The sequence below is a fragment of the Xiphophorus hellerii genome, chromosome 20 (assembly GCF_003331165.1).
Source record: "Xiphophorus hellerii strain 12219 chromosome 20, Xiphophorus_hellerii-4.1, whole genome shotgun sequence".
NCBI classification, from domain to species: Eukaryota; Metazoa; Chordata; class Actinopteri; order Cyprinodontiformes; family Poeciliidae; genus Xiphophorus; species Xiphophorus hellerii.
In genome coordinates, this window is record NC_045691.1 from 31866402 (window position 1) to 31888773 (window position 22372).

General features: G+C 41.7%; 2 protein-coding genes across 4 annotated transcripts in view; one reads left to right on the top strand and one right to left on the bottom strand.

Moving 5' to 3' along the window:
- Positions 1 to 2577: 2577 nt before the first annotated feature.
- Positions 2578 to 17058, top strand: etnk2 (ethanolamine kinase 2). Its single transcript, XM_032548837.1, has 9 exons — positions 2578 to 2997; positions 8063 to 8200; positions 8289 to 8410; positions 8493 to 8633; positions 12850 to 12992; positions 13221 to 13304; positions 13393 to 13553; positions 13639 to 13712; positions 14235 to 17058. Exons 1-9 carry the CDS (start codon positions 2851 to 2853, stop codon positions 14305 to 14307), a joined length of 1083 nt encoding a protein of 360 aa, XP_032404728.1. The 5' UTR covers positions 2578 to 2850; the 3' UTR covers positions 14308 to 17058.
- Positions 17059 to 17827: 769 nt separating this feature from the next.
- sox13 (SRY-box transcription factor 13) overlaps positions 17828 to 22372 on the bottom strand; it is a 32113-nt gene continuing 27568 nt past the window's right edge. For all 3 annotated transcript variants that reach the window (XM_032548836.1, XM_032548834.1, XM_032548835.1), the window contains exon 14: positions 17828 to 21306. In XM_032548836.1, the coding sequence (XP_032404727.1) occupies positions 21027 to 21306 (280 nt within the window). In that variant the 3' untranslated portion in view covers positions 17828 to 21026. The remainder of the gene's footprint in view (positions 21307 to 22372) is intronic.

The following is a 22372-nucleotide window of genomic DNA, read 5'->3' on the forward strand; positions in this document are numbered from 1 at the left end:
TTATTAAAAAATAAAGTAGATAATGTTAATAAAATGGAGCTATCCTTGAATAATGTGAATGTTTATATATAAAATTGTCCAGATGATCTTTTTACAGTGTAGCAAGTTGTGTTGTGCTTAACCTTTGCTGAATTTTAGACAACTTAAGATGATCACTTTGTTTGCTCTGCATTTTATCAGGGTCCCTCTGAAACTCGACAACATGCAGGGACGCTGCAGGCTAAGCTCATGGATCTTTTGTTTAAACACACACTGAGACTGACGTGTAAAATCATGCCTCAAGGCATTTTGCACAACATGACTTCATGCTGCCAAAAACAAGTACTGGTATTTGCCAACAACGTCACATAGTCAAAGATAAAACCTGCTAGCTATGACTCAATATAATAACATGTCTGATTTGAGACGTACTATGTATTCAAATTTTCACTCGCTATAACTTGGCCAAAACCCTCAGAATCTCATAATCTACTATTACTAACAAAACTCTACTACATGTAGATGCTGTTCAGATTGGCTGTGAAAGTGCAGACAAATATTAGAAAATTGTCAACTTTTAATAAATAGTGTAAAGGTACAATTAGGGTTTAAACTGTCTATACTTGGCTTAGTCTATATGTGGAAAAAAATGCACATATACAAATCATTTTTAGAGGTGAGCCCATAAATTGTACCTGATTTTCTTAATTTTGGATGGTACATGAGAAACTGATGGTATCCACTGATCTTATACCTTTGCAAAGGTCTGACTTTATTGGAACATGGATCACAGCCAAAAGAGCGAGGTTCCTGAAACAAGCCTTCTGTAGCCTTACATACAGCTCAGCTTTAGAAAAACGGAGAGGAGCTCTGTCAACCAATGAGAAACTAGAGTAGAGCCGTGCTCCTCTGTATTCTGTCTTTCCTTCTTTCTTTTTCTCTTTCTTTCTTTCCCCATAAATTGACCCTCACAATATGGCGGCTAGGTTGACGTCTGTTGCTCTGGCGTTCTGTGTGTGTCAGCTCCCTTCAAATTTCTGCCACATTTATGCTGCTGTGCTGCCACCATTTGGTTAAGTGATGGTACTGCAAGAATGAAGTTTTTGCTTTGAAGCGCTGTTAGTTTTGTTCTACATCACAAATATTCTTGTCCGTTTTTTTTACATTCAGCACCCATATTGCCTCATATTATTAAAACAAAAATAGTACACTTTTAAAATTTTTATATTAGTCCTTATTCCCTTTTGACAGATATTGAAGCTTCATCAAACTAGCGTCCATATGAATCCTTTTTCCAGTGCATACGGTGATGCGTCACTAAATAGAGTATTAATATGCACAACTCCCTTTGTTCCCCTGGACCTTCTTCATTTTCTCCACAGTCGTTAATGATTTGATTGGACTTACATCTGGAAAGACTTCACAACATTTTATTATTTTGTAACTAATAAAGTGATGAAATAATATTTCCAAATTTTGTTTTGTTACAGCCTTTCTCCAAAATGGATTCAATTAACTTTTCCCCACAAACTTCTGCACACAATACTCATAAGTGAAATTTAGTTAAAATAAAGCAAACGTATATTCCATACAGTGTATGAAAACTAAGCTCTATCTCCGCTGGTCATCTTTCGGTTCATGTGTTTCTACAACTCCACTAAGAGCCTCGCCTCTGCCCAGAGGCCCATAGTAACGGTTTACATCAAAGCCCAAATCAAGTTATGAAGTTGCCCACAGATCTTTGAGATTATCCAGAGATATTTCTTCACCTCCACCTGCACACATGCAGCTGTGAGGATAGAAAATGCATGCAGGGATTTAAAATAAAAGCCACATGAAAGACAAGAGAGACAAAGAAGAGAACGCAAAACAGAGGCAAAACCAACAACTGAGCAACTCAGATTCAGCAACTTTGCTGCTTTAGTATCGCAGAAGTAAATCCCCATATAGTTGTATTGAAATGTTACAGAGTAAATTATTAATTTTTCCAACCCCCCCCATGCATCTTGCCTTACCATATATGGTATGTTGGAGAATCCAGTTAACTGAAACGCATTTAGTTGCTACTGTTAATATTAATTGCATGATCTATTTTACAAGCTTACCCATCAGTTTGTCAGCCAATATGATATTCCAAAATGTATTTAATTTTGGTTGTGTCCAAAATTTATGTGAACGTTGCATCTAACATTCAGGGAACCTTTGGGAAATGCTCCCTTATCCACAAACGGTGTAAAATAGACCCACACATCGGAGAACCTTCAGGAAATGTTATCTCTATGGTTACTCTGTAGGTTCCGGTGTAAAATGGTTATTATTATGTCTAAATATAAACATATTACTATGTCTAAATATAAATATATATTGGAAGAGTATACTAAAACAACTTCTCCTCGGTTACTCTAGAGGTCCTGGTGTAAAATGGCAACTATTTTGTCTAAATATAAACGAATTCTTCAGGACAATATACTAAAACAGATTTCCACTAACGGTTAGCGGTGAATCTTGTTCGGTTAAACTCGGTAGCACTCGGTAATAATGGGCGTGTCTGACTCTCGCGCGTCTCAATCGGCGTGTGGTACAATCGGATGATCCCCCGGTGGGCGGAGCCTAGCAGGAGGAAATGGTACTGTTGGCTTCTTAGGAAACCGGCGACGACGAGCATCCGCGCCCCGTCAGTCTGTTCATACATTCCCTGTCCCTTCAGTCCAACGTCAAATCTCCAGCTTGTACCGGGATAATTTTGTCAAACAAAGTCTGAAAACACGTTACAACCGGTACGTTACAACCAAGCAGCTCTTTGTATGCTTCGCTGTGGAGAGACGTCTGTGAAGAACTCGGAGGTTACGGTTTCAGAGAAGCTGCCGCAGGATGGAAACGCAGATACATGTGCCTGTCGGGTCGCCGGTTATCAGGAAAATTCCCGTGTTCGTAGACGAGCACAACGTGAAAGAAGGGGCGATGAAGCTCATTCAAGAGTTGAGACCGGCGTGGGAGCCTGACAGCGTCAGAACCAAGGTAACATTAGCCGCTGTGCTAGGCTAGGCTAAGATTGACAGCTCCGTAGCATCACCGGGCTGAGGCAGGGGCAAGGCCGGGAAACATGACCTATTCGGCAGGTTGCATTTCTTTTACAGTGCGCTGACTGCTGGCGAGACTCTCTACTAATTTATTAATGATAGTGGATTATATGTCTAATATGTTCTGATAGTCATGTTGGCAAAAAGATATTATTGTCATTCCCGGTCTTGGGACCATTTGCCTCATGTCTTCTCATTCACTTTACTCTTTATTTCATGTCTATTAATTGAACAATAAATACCACTACAGCCTAAAAGAACAAAACAAGACAAACACAAAAAAACCCCACTTGAATCCAAGCTCCACAATATATGGGGATCAATGATGCGCCTTTCAGTTGAACAATTATACAATTTAAAGATAGCTGGACAAAGAAAAATCTGAAAGGTGTGGCTTGCATTTGTATTCAGCTTGTCTCCACAAGCCTGGCAAACAGACAGTTTCACCCATTCCAATATCTTTGAGGAACAATTTTCAAGAAGCATCACATACAGTATATCTAACGTAATGGTAGTGGAAGCGCAGTAATGTTGAAAGTCATCAAAGATCAGTCAATCAACAACTACTGCCATGACATCATTAAAACAAGCATATCTTTAGATCTGTTAGTGTCAGTCAGGATCTCTGACCGGCAACAGGCCAGACTGCTTCCCTGCTCTAAAGTAAAACGTAGCCAAATCTTCCCGTTTGGACTTTTTCTGTCCTTTGTTAAAATGTTTACTGTTAAAGGATCCATAATTTGTCCAAAGAGGAAGACCAACTGTATTCAGCCTGCTGACTTTGAGTTTTAGTTCTTTGTCAAGTCTCCAGGTTTTAACGTCGGTTTTGTACGCCTGTGTGACTGAATGCTGATAGCAGCTGCTGGGAGCAGTACAGTCAGAACCTTCATCAACTCAAGCAAGGCCGCAGTAACGGCACAGTTCAGCGAAAATATTAGATAATGGAGAAGCATTTTGTGATCTGCAGCTCATTTCAAAGCTATTGATCTTTGACCCTATGTCTTAAATGTTTGTGTCCTTCCCAAAGGTGGGATTTTCAAATTAAAGCTGAGGATGCCCAAACGTGATTTTATTTTTATTTTTTGCTCAGCTTCTCTTGATTTGTAGTCTTGATTTTTTAATTAAGAAAAAAAAAAGAAAAGTCTGCATCAGACGGCAGTAATTGTGGTCTGTCAGTAGGACTAGTCAACACAAAAACCTGTTGAGATCAGATGGAGACTGGAGTCTGGCAGTGGGACAGGGGAAACTCGCCCTCCTCGAAGTCAAACGAGTGTTTTTGCGCCAAATATGGTGATATTCCACTCATGCTGAGGTTTAAAAAAAAAAAAGGAAAGAAATAAACTGAACTTGCTGGGTTCTTTTCTAGTCATCTTGGTAACTCAATGCCTTGCATTATGAAGTTTCATCAAGTTTCCATCTGTTTCAAAATCAGGATCACAGGTTGGTGTGTTTTTTCAGGCCGATGCCAGTTTTTGTTAGGTTCTTTTTTTTTTTTTTTTTTTTTTGAACAGCTCATTCTTTGTCTGAGGTGAAGCAGTAGCATCTTTCTTCTTCTGCACCTCTGGATATTTGGTGGTGAAGATATTTCAGGTGGTTCAGCTGCAAACTCTAACCTGAGACCTGCTGGCTAGTAAAGAACATATTTAAACCATGCCTACCTCATTTTTTACTGCAAGAAGTTTGAGTTCCAATTTGTATGAAATTTGTGACCAAATTCTTTTTGTACTTTAACATGATTTATTTCTGTTGCATTTAGATGATAGAACCAGAAAATCCTGGTTGAGTTCTGGTTAGAAGACAAATTCAAATTCAAAAACACTTCATTAATCTCAAAGTTAAATAAAATAAAATGGACATTTAAAGTGACTCATGTCCAGATTTTACTGTTCTTCGTCTCCAGCTGCACGTTTCAAACACAGCTAGCATGTTTGCATCATAGTAGCTAATCCCTGCCTGAATCTGGTACCACACACACTGACCAGACACACACCTGCTGCTGAGGATGTAAACACTGTGCTACATGCATTGGTGTTAGACGCTGCATTGTGTGCTGGGTGGATGGGATCAGAGCTGTACTGGGACCTGTGTGTGTGGGTGCGTGTGTGGGTGTGTGTGTGTGTGTGTGTGTGTGTGCGTGCTGGTGAATGTTCAGTGATAACAGAGATGCCTGTGCGCCCGTCTTTGTGGCGAGTCGCGTTTGGAATGTCAGATATGTGTGAGTGAGCGTCTGGGCAGAGACGGACGCAGGCAGCCTGTATGTTGGTATTCTCAATCAGACATTTAGTTTTTCATTTCTAGGGCTTTCTGCTTGCTGTTGGTATTGCAGAAGAGCCTGACTGACGCAACGAAGTTGGGTTTCTACAAACTCCTTGAACATTCCTAAAACCACTTCTTCAATAAGCCATTTTCTTCATCACCTCTTATGAAAATGAAATCTGTTTGCACATTGGAGATGGAATCTCAGCCAGTTGTGGAAAGACCCCACATTATTGGAAAACTGACTGGTGACGGTGCAGCGTTTCCTCTAAGGCTTTTTTAAACCTGACCTTCCGATTTTATATATATATATATATATAAACATGACTAAAAAGACATGTGACTTTGCAATTAAGCACCTTGAAATTAGGTCTCTGTCTCTAGCTCTTTGTAAAGCTCCACCTTCAGGAAGTCATCACAACATGGCTCCTCTGTTAACCCGTTTTAACTTTTTCACCTGCGTTGCACTGAGAAGAAACTTCTCTAATGAGCTCAACATATCTGCAGTTCCACCAGGTTTTTGCTAGTTGCCTCTGGCTAGTCTGAAGGAGCTGAATGGGAGAGTAACGGGAGAGGGTGGGAATAACATTACAACATGATGTAAAGCTCAGAAAAGTTGATTTTACGTAACACTGCCCCTTTAAATACCATAAGCCTTCAAAGTGCATCTGAAACATTATGTATGAAGGCTAAACTATATTAATCAACCAGGGTTTCCCCCAGAAAACTTGCTAAGCCCGATGGTCGGGGCGCCGAGGCGGTCCACCGGTGGTCCATCGTGTTTTTGTATTAAAAGATGTTAAGTAGACAGGAAATTTAAAAAGTATTACTGGGTAATTATATGTTACTGGAAAACATCACCAGTGAAACGCTATTTATACCCACAACTAGTCTTAAAAACAATAAATCAAAAAACACAATAAAAATGAATATCAATTATGCTGAATGAATTTAATTGAGTGGTTTCAGTATACATAAATTAAAAGATTTCAAATTGTTTAACATTTATATGTAAGATTTTAAGGAGCTGGCAAGTTTACTTTGTAAGAGTTGAAAGAACAATATTCATAGTTAAATTGTTTTGTTACCATAGCTACAATCCGATGCTGTGAGTTTAATCTTTGAGTTTGAGCTCTGTTTGCCCACAAATACAAATTAGTAAACTGCGATTATAACTTATTGCTTTTTAGGTTGGCCAATTAAACTACTCCCTTCTCCCAGATTGAATCTAACACAGAAGCTGTCAGTTGCTTGTGTCTTTAGCAGCAAGAGGGGCCCCTAAGTCAAGTTCTGCTCCAGGCCTCATACAGCCTTGGACCGGTCTTGCATGATGAGTAAAATCCACTGCACTGCGCAGAGACGCACAGAAAAAACCCCAAAACGTCATTCTGAAGGTGTGGCGTCTTATTTTGCCTTGCCAGAGGAAACCCTGGGGTGCCAGAGTGGCGTAGACAGTTGACAGTTTGTTGTGGGTATGATCCAGAAGGCGGTGGTGTGATTCTAAATCATTTATTGACACACCATGCTGATCCTCCCTTGTGTATGAGCTAAACATCTCTCACTTCATCGGTAAATAAAGGAGAATGTGTGCAGACCTGCTGTTCCTCCTCTGCATTCTGCTGCAGCTCATCATATTTACACAGGTGTTTCTCTGCCCTTGTTTGGTGAACAGAACACGCTAGCTGCCATGGTTGCTGTGACAGACGTTTCCGTGGTAATGACTGCCCATGTGTGAGATGTTAGGGTGATTTCGTAGAGGCTCGTCAGGGCTGACCTTCCCTCTGTCCAAGGCTTCTACTGATCGAGGGTCCGGTTGCACTAACTCTTCCTGATCTTCATCTTTTGCAAAAACACCAAACCTCCAAAGAGCCAAAGCTCTGGCATCAGTCTGAGCTCCTTTGCAGAGAACTTGTTAGGTGTTTTTCCAGGTTTCACCTGCCTTGCTTGTGATGGTCCTCTGGTTCACTGTGGCAGAAATGATCAGCTTTAGTTCTTTTTCTCCATCTTCAGAAGAAGAACTGAAGATGTTTCAGTGTTTGGTTCCTCAGCCTCCATATTGTGTGTGACTCTGGTTCCAAGACATTTTCCCCTTTCCTTCCAGACTCTGCAACTCAGTTTCTTGATTTTGTGTTTGGAATTATACACTTCCAAGTTCCACCTTTTACCTTTCTCAAGATGAGGTCGTCAATTGACATAGAGTTTTGACATTGTGTCAGTTAATTTAGAATCAGACATGCCAACAACTGTATTGGAGCTGGGCAATATGGCTGAAAAGTAAAACCACAGACCGAATTTTATGTTTCTTCTTTTTTCTCACATTGTTTTCTTAAAAAGAAATTACAAATAACCGAAGAACTGGCTTTTATTTCAACGATCTGTTCTGTGATTTGACCTGAATTCAAAGTCCAAATACGTAGAAGATTGTCAAAGTTAATGTCTTCAAAAACCAAAGATTCGATCAATCAGTAAAATCGATAAATGGACCTCAACTTCCTTAATTTTGGTTGACTGGTGATCGCTTGATACATACAGATGAAAAAATATTGGTAACGACCAAGACCAGAATTCCAACAACCGGAATAAAGACTGAAGTCTGTGCACCTTTAGTACTGACACTATTCTCTTGTAAATAGAAGGAAGAAGCTGGCTCAAGTCAGTTTTCATGAGGTGTAGCAGGTTGGAGGTGGGAATGTTTCAGGAAACGTGCTTCATAGCAGGAACGCTAACTTCCTGTCTCTCTCTTCAAGTCCTTCACCGATGGGACCACCAACAAACTGGTTGGTTGCTACGTGGACGACAGCCCCGACGACGTGGTCCTCGTCCGAGTGTATGGCAACAAGACGGAGCTGATCGTGGACAGAGACAACGAGCTGAAGAGCTTCCAGGTAGCGTGGGCGTGTTGATGGGTTGACCTCCAGGCGCGTGGGGTTTGGTTCTCCTGCCTAACCCGTTCTCTGCTTTGCCGCGCTCCAGGTGCTGCACGCTAACGGCTGCGCCCCGCGCCTCTACTGCACCTTCCAGAACGGAATCTGCTACGAGTTCATGCAGGGGGACGCTCTGGGGCCTCAGGACGTCCGGGACCCAACCCTGATCCGGTTAGGACCGCATCATCAACCAGTTGTTTTCTGGGTCTGAACTCATTGTCTAGCCGATTCATTGGTTCTGTTCTGCTCTCAGGCTGATAGCCAGGGAGATGGCTCGGATCCACGCCATCCATGCTCACAACGGCTGCATCCCCAAGCCCAACCTGTGGATCAAGATGCGGCAGTACTTCTCCCTGGTGGCCACAGAGTTCACCGATCAGGCCTCCAACATCAGGTAAGCTCTCTCTTTCCACTTTGTTCAACTTTCACTGTGATGACCATGCAAATGTTGCCTGAAGAGCTGCCTGGTTTGCCTGGAAAATAAGTGGGAGCAGCTGTGGTTTCCTGCCACGCTCTTGTCACCTCAGCACTGGAGAGAAAGAGAGAGAGAGGCAGGTTGTCTGGTTTGCATCTTTAAATAATGGCCTAGTAAATACATTACTGGGCTTTGATGTAGCCATATTAACAGGAGCATAAAAATCACTGGTTCTGATACAAATGTTGAGTTTGTTGTTATGGAGAGTGATCACATGTGTATATTGGATTTATTTTTGCACTGACCAGCTGACTTCAGCACTAGTGAATGAATTTCTATATTAAAATTAGAGATGGGATTGGAGTCATTGTTTCCTGTCTAAGCAATAATTACCTTCTAAGAATGGACCATCTATCTAATGGATACAGAATAAACAGTCTTCCTCTAATTAAATATTTCCCTTTTTTTAAAGGTGATCTATTATGCTTCCTTGAACCCTTTAGGATGGGTCTATGGTCTACACAAAACATGTTCATTACATTTTATGGACCAAATCATTCTTGGATAATGAGATTTTAGTGAATTTAAATTGTCTTGTTACTTTAAATCCAAATAAGCTGCTGCTGGCCACGCCCCCCAACTCCACATTTACACTCACGTGAAAATGGAGGCAATCAGATACTCAATTACAGAACTGTATCTTTGAAAAGCAGACATGGATCCTCCTCCACAACCAACAAGAATGCAGCAAGTAGTTTCTGGATGGTAAGTCAACGACTACACACTAGTCTTTTCCAGCAGCCATTGCACAGCGAATGCAGCGGTAAAACCAGCTGACCAAACGTTCAGGAGCTCAGCTTGGGTTGCTAGGTAACGGACTGAGCTCGGCTTCCTAATGACTCGGGGCCCATTGAATGTGACTCATCAGCCAGGAGGTTTTTGTAAAAGCTCGTTTTCCTGACACCAACATAAACATTAACTTATTGTGAATTTTGCACAGTAAGTCCCCTTTATTTTCTTATCTGTGTAATTTGTATGCAAACTCAACATGGATGGCTGAGTCTAAATGTTTTTTGCAAACAAAAAGACAGAAATCCTTGTGGAATTTAAAATTTACCAGAATATTTAGTCCATAGAGGAGAATTATCTGTTAATAGGTTGAGGTTCCAGCAGAGCCGCTTACAGTTTCTGAGGGGTTATCTGCCAGAGATGCTAAAATGAAGTGTAAATATATCTAAAATATTGAACCCAAGAAACACAACAATAGCATCTCTAGCTCTCCCCTGTAACTGTTCATTTCTTCTATGGTTTTAGCCAAACACAAACTTTTATATCAGCAATTAAAGTTGAAGTCAGCCAACAAGTTATCCCAGAGTTACTTAGTGAATATTTAACATGTCAGTTAACATGAACATGAACTCAAACAGGAGGGGAAAAAAGAAGCTTTTTGCATCCTGGATCCACACTGAGTCTGTGTCACAACATTGCATCACCTCATCATCCATCCTGAGTTTCAGTTCAGTTTCTACTCTTACCCCGAACAAGTTGAATAACATTTACACACGTTCACTGATAGCTTATCTAAATGTCTGATTATAAGTCATCTATTCAGCCATGTTGGCAAGCAGTCGTCAGCAGCTGGCTCACAGATTAGTCACTCTATTGATTCTGACGCCCAGAGCCTTTTAAAAGTATTCATTCACCTCCTTTGAACTTTTCCACACTTTCACATTACGACCGCAACGTTCGGCGTGTTCTGCCGGAACAGACCAACACAGAGTCCTGCTTCACTATGAATAGAAAGGAAACTGATGCCTGGTTTTCAGCTTCTTCCCCTCTAAACTATTTGTTGTTGTGGGAATTATTGTTCTTATTCCTTTCAACAGTGGTCGGACCAGGAGTGGTGGGTTTGTAAATGGGATGTTCTCCAGTGACACAAACGCCTTCATCATTTTATAATGCTAAATTTCAGCCATCTTTTACGTCCTAAATTTCCCTCATGCGCACAATGCCAGAGGGCAAAAAGACGAATCTTTTATCTGCCACCCATAGCAGCAGTGCCGCAGTAGAACAACTAAATGAAACCTGGAGATGTAGGCGTCATTAATTTAGTGCAGTGCGCCACAGCAAAGGGAAAATAATGCAGAAAAACAGTTGAAGAACAACTCCAAACCACTTGTTTTCTTTTTTCTCTCTGTCGTCTCAACACTACATACGGATCCATTGCCATAGCAACTGGCTGACATCAGCTCCACTAGCTGATAGAGCAGAGATTAGTGTCAGTGTCTTAAGATTCAACAACAAAAAAACACACCAATATTTCCCACACAAAGAACAGAACTTTCAGTCCATTGCAGTATTTTTTTAGGGTTGATATTTATTTTGCGATTATTAATACGCGATCATCTGAACACAGTTGGTTAGTTAATGTAAACACCTGCTCTATTGGTGATCTGTCATAGTTGGTATCTTAAACACTTCATTTTTTTAAGTGAAACAAGCAGCATTCCGCAGCACATCTACATGTTAAGATTGTCAAAGTCAAGCTAGCATAACTGACCTGCTTACTCACCCTTGCAATAAAAGATCAAAATCAGACAGTTCAGACTGCCTTGAAAAAGTCGTGTATAGACAAAAAATCTTTTCAGATTAATTTGCCTGCCGTGTGAGCGTAGCCTAAGTTACACACAGGTAGATTTCAGTGGAGTCCCAGGGGTGTGATAACTTCAGCCTGTACTCTCCACCAATTAGCTGAACGAATGTGGCACACAGAGGTCTATTGGTACGAAGCCAGGCTGTGTCTTATGTAACTGCTGACTGCATCAGTCTCACGGAGGCAGATGTTTGCTGAGCTCCATGCACGGAGCAGCTCACTTTACTTCCTCCTTTCTTCCCACTGAGTTTCCCACAGATGCCGTCCTCACTATCCTGTGGTAAGATTACTGTAGATCCACCTTAAAATGTGGGATGAGCTGAAATCCAGTCAGTGAGGAGAAGCAGAGGGTGTGAAATCCAGCCTCGCCTCGTCCCGTCAGACTGACCCGGTCGGGATTAGGCTCCATAAGCCCATTAGACTCAGCGTAGGGGTCTCTGCTCAGCATCCTGGACCTGGTCAGCTGAGGCTCTCACAGAGGCTTAAACCTGTGGGCCAGAAACGGCCTGCAGCTCATACGGGTCGGTTGAAAAGAGGCGGTCTGGAGCCTGATCACAACGACTAGATGAAAGTTAAAGGAGCGGTGTTATGCGTTTTCCAGGAACACAGTACCATTTTATAGCACAATCAAGTAAACATGTTACCTTCAATTGTTAAAAAAGATGCTATATATATATATATATATATATATATATATATATATATATATATATATCAAATATGATTTAAAAGAAATTTGACTTTGTATTTCAAGTCCTTGAAATTGGGCCTCCGTCTCTTTAAAACCTCTTGCTCTTTGTGAAGCTCCGCCTTCAGGAACTCATCCCAGCATGGCTCCTCTGTTGACGCTGTAACAGCATTTTTACCAGTGTGTCACCGAGGAGTAGCTTCTATAATGAGCTCCGCTGATGCGCAGATCTACCAGCTGTTTGCTAATTGCTGCTGGCTAGTCTGAAGGAGCTGAGTGGGGGAGGGCAGCTCTGTGAGTCAGAAGCTCGTAAACTCTGAAATTGCAGTTCGGAGGAGGAGCTGCATCTTGAAGGCGGAGCTTGGTCCAGGCAGGCGTTTTGCATAGCTGGATGGTTTCCATGGAGATTCAAGGATTTCTCAAACCCGCATGAAATCAACACTCCAGTTATGTTTTTGATGAGGGAATAATATTCTAACACGACGTACAGCTAAGTAAATTTGGCCCTTTAAGTTGCCATGGGCAACATGCAGAGAAACGAAAAAGACAAACGTGAATAAAAACCAGTGAATTATGAGATGTGAGAAGCAGCAGGAGTTCTCCTCCCACCGCCTGGTGCTGTGAGCTTTGCTCTGTTGCTGTTCCCACTTGTTTTTCACCACATGTTTCCAGCTCACGGATTTCAAAACAGCAAGTCGCACTTTATTTTGGTTAATAACAGCAAGCGTAACCGTACCTGCCGCTTCCTGTTTACCTTGGCGTTGAGTTTTCTGACACTCGTGGTTGTCGTCACAGCACAGAGAGGAGGTGGAAAAACTGTATCTTTTCCCTATTTCCTCTCTCTCCCTCCCCAGAATCCAGCAGGAGGTTCCCAGCAAGGCGGTGCTGGAGCAGGAGATGGTGTGGATGAAGGAGCATCTGTCCACGCTGGGCTCCCCTGTGGTGCTCTGCCACAACGACCTGCTCTGCAAGAACATCATCCACAACAGCAAGGAGGGTAGGTGGCATCCGCCGAGAGTCAGCGCACAGAAGGTCAACATCTGGGCTAGCTCTAACAGGAAAACGGCTGAGTTTCAATTAAAAACGAATATCGTCAGCATAGAGCCGTACTTTGTGTTGAGTGTGACCTCTCTGCAGGTTCTCAAAGCATCTGAGGGATTATGTCTTGGAACAACAGCGCAGCACATAACTGAAGACCATAAATTAATGACTGGTTGTGTTTTAGGTCACGTTCACTTTATAGACTACGAATACTCCAGTTACAACTACCAGGCCTTCGACATCGGCAACCACTTCAACGAATTTGCAGGTTGGTGATCAACTTTACGGTTTGAATGCAAGAGGTGATTTTTTTGGTCAGTTATATCTCTGGCATATCCTGTTCCTGTGGTGGTCAGGCATGGCTGAGCTGGACTACGGCCTCTACCCGAGTCTTCAGATGCAGATGGACTGGCTGAAGGAGTACCTGCAGGTCTACAAGCTGTTCACCAAGAACACCGACCAGGTCAGCCAGCGGGAGCTGGAGACGCTCTACGTTCAGGTCAACAAGTTTGCTCTGGTGAGGAGAAACGGCCTGGTTCATGTTCAGATCAACACAGCCCGGCTGTGGAACCACAGCTGATGTGTAACGTTTCTCCCTGAAGGCTTCCCACTTCTTCTGGGGATTCTGGGCTCTCATCCAAGCCAAATACTCCTCCATCGATTTTGACTTCCTCGGGTAGGTTCCTGTTCCTGTTCCTGTTCTTGTGTGTGAAAGTGTGTGAGCGATATCTCATATGATAAATTAAAATAAGTGTGATAATTTCCATTTGGACAGCAGTCATTAGAGATGCTCCCCTTTAATATTGTTGAAAAGCCGGCATTTTGAGAAATGCTGCAAACATTTGATAAGAAGTATCAAGCACTACCTTAAACTTTAGCCTGTTTTCCTGTCTAAGCTGAATGTTTTTTAAAATATAGTTTCAGTTAGAGACTTTCTAATCCATTGTAAATATTTCTGTTTTATTTTGGATATTTACATTTCTTCTGGTTCCACTGACAAATATTCTTTAGAAATGAAAGTTTTTTTTGTCTCCCCCCAGTGGGTGTGATTGCATTATTATGCTTTTATTATTAGACCAGTAAAACATGATCTCAAAATAATAATACTATTGTTTATTGCAATCATTTCTGGGACTGTTTATTGATTTATTGTCCAGCGTTCCTGCTGCTGTCAGTCACTTCCTGTTGTCTTTGGCAGGTACGCCGTTCTTCGTTTCAACCAGTACTTCCACATCAAACCCACAGTGATGGCGCTGCAGATCCCAGAGTGAGAGGAGGAGGAGGAAGAGGCCGAGGGTCGGGTCGGTTATGTCAACCTGCTGCTAGTGGGCGGAGCCTCTCACACCGCCAGACAGCCTTCGTCTTAATCAAGCGCAATTACTCTCCTGCAAACTTACCTCAGCATCCTTCACCAGTCTGACTGCAGAATGACTGAAGCTCCATGTGATTGATTGATTTCTTCATGTTGACCTCTGACCCACACTGAGGCTCGCAGCGCTCCCCCTGTCCGGATCATTCGTCCTCCTGCTCCTCCTCAGGTTTGGTGCCAGCTGCTCATGTCTGCTGGGATTCTGTGACTCCATGGCCTTCAGGTGGCTGCTGCTGAGCCTCGGCTCAGCCCACGTGTCAATCTGTCTGTCTGAACCACACAGTGAGGAAGAGGAGCTGGACGTTTAGTTTGTGTATTTATTTTCAGTTATTCTCTGTCTCTTGGTGTTTTTGTTTTCGGGGCGGAGCAGAGCGTCTGTCCGGTTTTCCAGCTTCTTGGCTTTTATGGCTGCAGCGACTCTCTCTGTTAACTTTCCATTTCAGCTTTCCAGACATGTTGGAAAATCCCGACCTTTGACCCCCAAGCCCTCTGTGTCTGCTCTCTCTCTCTCCTCATGTTTCAGCCCTCTGCTTCCCTCAGCCTCACACTCCCACCTGCTTCCTACATCTGGAGCCATATTGAATTTTACTGTAACACATTGGATACTGAGTAGTTCAAGGTCACTTTGTTAGTTTGGACAAAATTAATCTTTGAACCCGATTTCAGAAATGCAAGTTAATAACTGTATACATATTTCAAGGTGCAGGTTGCAGGTTTTTAGCTGATCACCAATATTTTTCCTTTTTTTTCTTAAGCCTGACATTCCAGTTTTGGCCTATGTCACTTTCTTTTCTCTGAAAAGTTGCTGAATGTAGCTCCAAAAGTTGCCAACAGTGGCTGAGTGTGGTTAAACGTCCACATCCAGCCCACCGGGTCACATGGATGACATGACTCATTGAACCCGTTTTTAGAAATGCAACTTAACAATGTCTATAGAAACTTGTCTGTGCACAGATTGCACTTTTTGACCAATCGACAATTTCTTTGTTTCTTTCTCTTTCAAGACCGATTTTGGCTGACATCAATTTTTATTTATTTATTTATTTTCTTTGGTCTGAAAAGTTGCTAATTGGAGCATCAAAGGTTGCCAACTGTGACTATTGCTACCATAAAAGTCCAGCTTCAGATACAACCATACATGTTGTATCCGGTCCGTCACTCACGTCACCAGGTCATGCAGAGCAAAGTGGGACAGGCTGATGTCCACTCCTTTGCAGAGGCCCATCACCAAAAATTTAGGAAATCTGAGCCAATTCCTCAGTGCATCCCTATAAAAATTGGTAAAAAAAAAAAAAGTCATAGAACGTGTAATAAAGTCTCTCCTGTTGGTTGACGTGTTCAGAGCCTGAAGATGGGACGGATCTTCAGTAAAATTTGGCTGTGGGATTGGTCCGTCTCTATATAACTGTCATCCTCAAAACACTCCATGCTAGTTCATCTAAAAAAACAAAAAAAACAATAGGTGCCTAAATGAGGATTATCTTGTCATAATTTACTTTCTCTTACTTAAAACTACCAGAAGATTCTATTTCGGATCGCAAACAGAATCATAAAAACATCGACTACATAAAAACCTGACCGCTGCAGCTCAGCCTGTATCTCCTCCATTCTGTCTCAAGTCATTTTGAGCCACTTCTTCACACCAACGTGACTGTATGACGTCTGTCTGTAGTTCAGTACAGCCCCCACCGGGGGCGCCGGGGAGCGTGACCTTTGTCCTGCATTGCTGGTGTGGTGTAGCGGCAGGGTTTCTTAATTGAGCAGACTCTCTGATGCTGATGCGCTTTGAGCTGCAGGGACTTCGGGGAGAAAGTGGAGGAGCCGTCCGTCTCTGAAGCCAAACCCTGGCGGTCCTGACAGAGGATCGTTTTTATGTCGCCGTGACGATCCGCTGAAATGTGGCATCATGTTTGGGAGCAGAGAAGCTGCTGTGATCACCAGGCCACAGGGCAGCTCGCGTAGATTTTCAGACTAAATTAGTGAAGTAAGCACAATCGCAGCTCGGCCCGGAGAGAAAGCGCATTTGCACTGTAGAAACGCTCCGAATTGACCTCTGACCTCGAGCCGACCTCATCTGCTGACAGACTTACTCAGAGAAAACGCTGCAGACTGATTCTGCTCAGAGCCGATGCTCTATGTTTGGACCACTGAGGTTTCTCTGTTATCAGTATTACCAGATGAACTGGTTGCTTTGTGCTCAGCAGAGCAGAAGTAGCATTAAAACATTCCTGCACATTAATTTCCCACAAAGCTGTGAAAGCAGTTTATTTATTGAGTGAAGCTAACATTACATTTCCCGCCTTTTTATCGTGTGCTTTAATTTCACCAGTGGCGGTCTAGCTTTGAACTGCAGTTTATTCAAGGTTGGATTATTTCCGAGTGAATGTATTTAAAAAGACACTGTTGAGTTTATTTTTGATTTTCTTTTTGTAAAGCATCGACCAGAAGCGCGGGGTTGTGTGTGAAAGGAGCCAGAGTTTGGCTTGCAGACTGGAATTTGTAAATGTGTGGAGAACGGAGGATGTAAATACTGTAATAAATCCTGTGAAAAGTTTACTGTACAGTGATCGTTCACAGCCTGTAGGAGTGAAAAGAATTATTTAACGACTGCCGGTAAATATTTCAATTAAAGACTAAATTGATTTTAAAAGGATTCTCATGTGTGTTACGCCTCATTTGTGTGTGTGTGTGTGGATGGCCTGTGGTCCTTTCTGCCCATGAGGAACAGGGTGGAGGGACGTCCTGCCCGTTACTGTAACACTCGGGTGGAAACAGAACGAGTTAAAGCAGAAAACCACCACTGAACTGATCCAAACCCATCGTTACTTAACTGACGTCAAGGATGCACTGATATGAAAGTCTGTGTCTTAATATTTCTGTTATGGCCAATAACCAATATTTATTGATTTTATGTATTTCGCTTTCCTTTTGTTGCCAAATCCTCTTCCCCTCTGCATCCTGAAACAAATGGCAACAAGATGAAAATGAACATCAGGCATCGGACCTTTCATAAACATGGCCGACACGAGGATGCAGATATATTGCAGATCCTTAGATTCTACAAAGATCAACTGAGGCAGAATGAACTGGACAGTTCCAGATAAACCAGAAGGTTTCTGTTGGTCCATCTGGAAGATCAAACTGTTCCCTGCAAAAATGCTCCGAGGGTCAGGATTTTAATTTAAACTGCGTCGATTTTAACGTTAAAAATGTTAAAGTTACAGTATCATGTAGAATTGACTTTGAGCTTTACATCATGTCATAATATTCCCGCATCTAAAACATATCTGGGAGTATTGCCTTAATTCTTTCATCCATGTTTGAGAAATCTTTTGATCTCCATGGCAACCATTCAGGTTTGTAGAGCATTTGGAAGAACCAGGCAATTGGCAAGATGTATAACTTATTAAAAACATCAAACATGATTAAAACAACCAGTTTATTGTCTTTCAAAAACTCTGAAAACATATGGAAATGTACACCTTTAAATTACACAAGCTCTTATAAACAAAATAAAGTTTTTCTATATTTACATCAGCAGGGTAATGACAGGTGGTTCTAGTATGTAATAAAATAACTCATTTCTGATCTCTGTACACAAAAGAACCAGCATGTTTCTGATGAACCTTCATGTCCAGCTTAGGCCTGAGACACTTTTTCGCCATTCTTGTTTAACTGACCTCGCCGTTGGCTAATGGTGGAGCTAACAACTTCTTTATTGAAATAATCTAAATACCACAGAGCCAGGATATGATGAGAACAAAGACACCACAGTTATGAAGTTATATCTTTAAATTCATAAGAACTTTTTTTCTTTTACAAAATAAAACATTAAGTACCAGGTTTTCTTCTTTGTTGATTTTAATGCAACCAGTGAAACTCAATAAGCTAAACTGTTAGCTGCTAGTTAACCGTTTTCTTCACCTAGACCTTTAAAAAATAAAAGAAACAAACTTCTTAAAACTTCTTCTCAAACGTACATTTCTTTGCTGGAACCAGAATTGAGAAAACTGGAATAATTGAATAATTTCAATTTAATAAAAGCTAGGAATCATTTCAGGAAGCTACGGTTTGTCAACTTGACCTATGCTAAAGTTTAATGCTACCAAAGTTAGCACATAAAGTCAAAAAGCCCCACAACTTTGTGGAGGGAGCTAAAGATTAGGTGATGCCAAAAGGCGCGTAAAATGTGGAGAATGCTAAAACATTAGCACTGTTTTCAGTAAGAAGAAACATCCATTACCATTACTTTAAAAGGTATGAATAATTCAGGGTCTAACTGTAGCTTATGATCATATTACTGGGAATCAAACATTATAAATCTCAAGGAAGGAACATAATTTAACTAACTTCTTGAGGTTTTGTTTGTTACTGCTGATATTAGCTTGTGTAGCTGGGCTTTCTGTTGGGTTAGCTAGCTGTTTAAACAAACACACCGGTCGTCGCTGGTTATGGTTTGCCTTACAACAAAAGGAGAGTAATGGTTTGTCGTCCCTTATTGTCAGCAACATTCATTGTGTCTTTTCTAAATGGATTCTCTTGTTGGCAGCAGTCTTACTGCAGCTAGCTAGTGATTTATGAACAAAACTCCTCGGTTTTCCCATTAAAAGCTCATAGGACGTAAAACTGATGCAATTCTGAAGCTAGAAGTTTTTTTTAAAAATCCTTGTATACCATCACACCAATAACTGACCAATACCTATTTGTAAAAACAAAACTTAATATCACACAGCAAGACAAAGGAAGGAGGACTAACTATGGTGCCAGTGTACCCATCATGACCAGTGTCTCTAAAGTGGAAAGTGCTGTCGTATTACAATTTGTGTTTCCCGCCGTCAGATGGATGCAGGTTTATTTACGTTCAGCTCCCTTTCGTACGCAACAGAAAGGTTGCGTTCCCAATCACTCATTTTTCTCCGAGGAAACCAACTTAATCCATTTTGTTTAGTGCGCCACTGTTGTCGTAACTCATATATTTTCTATCACAAAGCAAATCATGAATATTACACCTCTGCAGTTCCAAGTTACAGTTCGTCGAGTGACTTCAGACAGGCAGTTCAATTCACGGGATGGTTTTTCTTGCTGCTGGACGATCTGAACGAGAATATGAACGATGATGAACGAAGGAACTTCAGCATCGTTTCACCAAGAAAAAAAAACAACAACATGTATTTAAATGCACAGATTAAACACAACAATCAAGAAACACTTAAAAAGCAAAAAAACAAATATATGCAACAGGTCGGGGGTCAACCCTCCGAGCCGGAGAGGGAACTGAAGCAAACACAGTTCACTTTAGGAGAACAGAGGAAATGTGGAGGAAGAGGAGGAGGAGGAAGAGGAGGATGTGACTATCAGCTCATGATGGATTCATTCCCTCATTTCAAATCATAACTTAAAACCCATTTCTTTAAAACTGCTTTTATATCTGATGCCTTCTGCACTTCCTGTTCAAGTGATTTTATTATTGCATCTTTTAATTGATTTTATGCATTTTGTACGGTGGCGAGGAGCCAATGAATAACAAAATGTTTCTCTTTATTATTATTATTATGATTATTATAAATACTAGGAGGTGCTGGAACATAAATAAAATGTCCTCCTAATAGAAAATCTGTTAAAAGGACAAATTAATGCCGAACTGATGAGTCAGATGATCAAATTATTTTTGCAAATTTAAAATATTTCAGGTAAAAAAATTAAAATTAAAATCCAACCTTTAATTTGTCCACCAGATGTGTCCCTTCAGTCTCCTGGTGGACTTTATGATGCCTTACAATCTGGGTTAGAAAATTCTCTAGTTCTGTTTGACAGGAATCATCAGGGGAGCGGACACCAACAAACAAACGTACTCAAATTAAATGCTGGAGTTTTGGGATGACAGGTTAATAAATTATTTGAAGGCTTTTCCAGATGTGCCAACGACTGCATCGACATCTGGAGGCCAAAGAAAACAAAAAAAAAAACCCACAAAAGAACAAAGCAGCCCTCTCTAAAAACAGACATGATGATGTGAAGCACCCTGCTGTCATCAGGCTTTTCTTTGGTCAGAGGTTTCGGGTTGGATGTGAACGGTCCAGTGCTACCTTTATGTCTGCCTTTTGTAACGACTAGCTTCCACCAACAGGGGGCGGTGCGGACCCAGTCCAGCCTCCTGGGCTGCCTGACAGGTGAAAAGCAGCTAATCTAAGTTGAGCAGTTCCTTTGGAGTTTCCTGCAGCGATTCTAATCCCTGGGAGGCGTATTGTTTGATGAAAGGCAACATGGAAGAAAAACAAGAAGCAGAAGGGATTAAATGATAACTTTCTACATTCTAACAACAGTTAAAAGAAAAGAAAAGAAAAAAAACACTAAGCAGGTGATGACTCATCTGGGAAGGGAACTGATAAGGACTTGTGTGAGGGAACTGGGGAGTTTGTATTAATGTACAAGCAGAGTGTGTGTGTGTGCGTGCGCGCGAGTGTGTGTGGCGTCTCAGTCGTCCAGGATTTGGATTCTGATTGCCTCGAAACCAGGAGCGACATCTGAAGCTGAAGTTCTGTTCGTCTTCCTCTCCGTCTCCTTGTTCTGCCGGCCCACCAGGCACACCGGGCCCCCAGAGGCCCACCGGGCCCGACCTAATCAGTCTGTGAGCAGCACCAGTTCCCCCTCACTCCTCTCTCCCACGTCGCTTTCTTCTCCTTCGCTGTAGGGCAGTCGCTCTCTCTCTCTCTCTCTCTCCCTGTCCCTGGGCAGTGGGGTGGGCGTGGCCCGGTCCTCGGACCTGCGGGCGGGGGGCGGGCCCTGCGGCAGGTAGCGCTCCAGCAGCGCCGGGTGAAACGGTAAGCCTGGGACGGAGATGGAGCCGCCGGCCGAGTACTGGTCGCTCTGGGAGTACTGGATCTGCTGCGGCTCTGATTGGCTGGAAGACAGGATGAGTCACCGTCAGGGCGTGGCATCAGACACGACGCAACATGATACATGAACAATGAGTCTTATTCATTTTATTCACTAGTAAAAGTACTAATCTATGTGCTAAACCCGAATGAAACAGCTGGAGTGGAAAGCTCTGCTGAAAGAAACCAAACTTGAATTTACATGTAAAATGTTTCAACTGGGGAAAACTACAACTTTACGTCACCCTGAACGCACCATCTCTGTTTGCTGGACGATAAATCGTCCCAGACGTTATTGCGATAAACGATAATATTGTTTTGAGACCATTTTCAAATAACCTAATAGTAATGGCATAATAACAATGCAACAACACATTGAGACACAAAGACCAATAAACTTTAAATACTAACGAACATTGAAAACTGGAACTGGAAGACAGTTTCAATATACAAAATAAAAATAACAAATTAATCAATTATAAAGTCTCTAAAACAAAATTGTTCTTCGCTAAAAGTTCTAGTTCAGACCAAAGAACCAGATGGAAGAATTTTATCATCCAGTTTTTGGTAGAAAGAGGAAAATGATAAGTCATAAAATTAGAAATCATGGAGCTTATTTTACTGTATTTAATTGATTTATTGTTTATTGCAATGGGCCTAGTGGTGGCAGCATCATGCTGTTGGGATGCTAACCGAGTTAGAGGCTGGGACAGAGTGTGTTATAAACAAACACACAGTAAGAACTCATAACAGTTCCTAAGGGTCACATAGGATTTACAACTCTAGATATTATTTTGTAAAACCCGATCAGAAAGTTAGCCGGTTTACATCACAGCACTTTCATGTGTTAAAACGGCCCTGTCAAATCCCACCATTAAAGTACACGGAAGTTTTAACATAACTAAATGAGAAATAAAAAAATGTTTGAGATCGTATATGTTTGAATTATTTCATCCATGCCAGCTCCGGCCGAGTTATTAAATCTGTAATATTTGTTTTATGAAACTTTCTGCTTGTTGTTTGCTGTGGGGAAAAAAGAGCATGAATAACATAAAGCTTCAACAACTGTTCGCTTCATCTGAAGAACTGTAA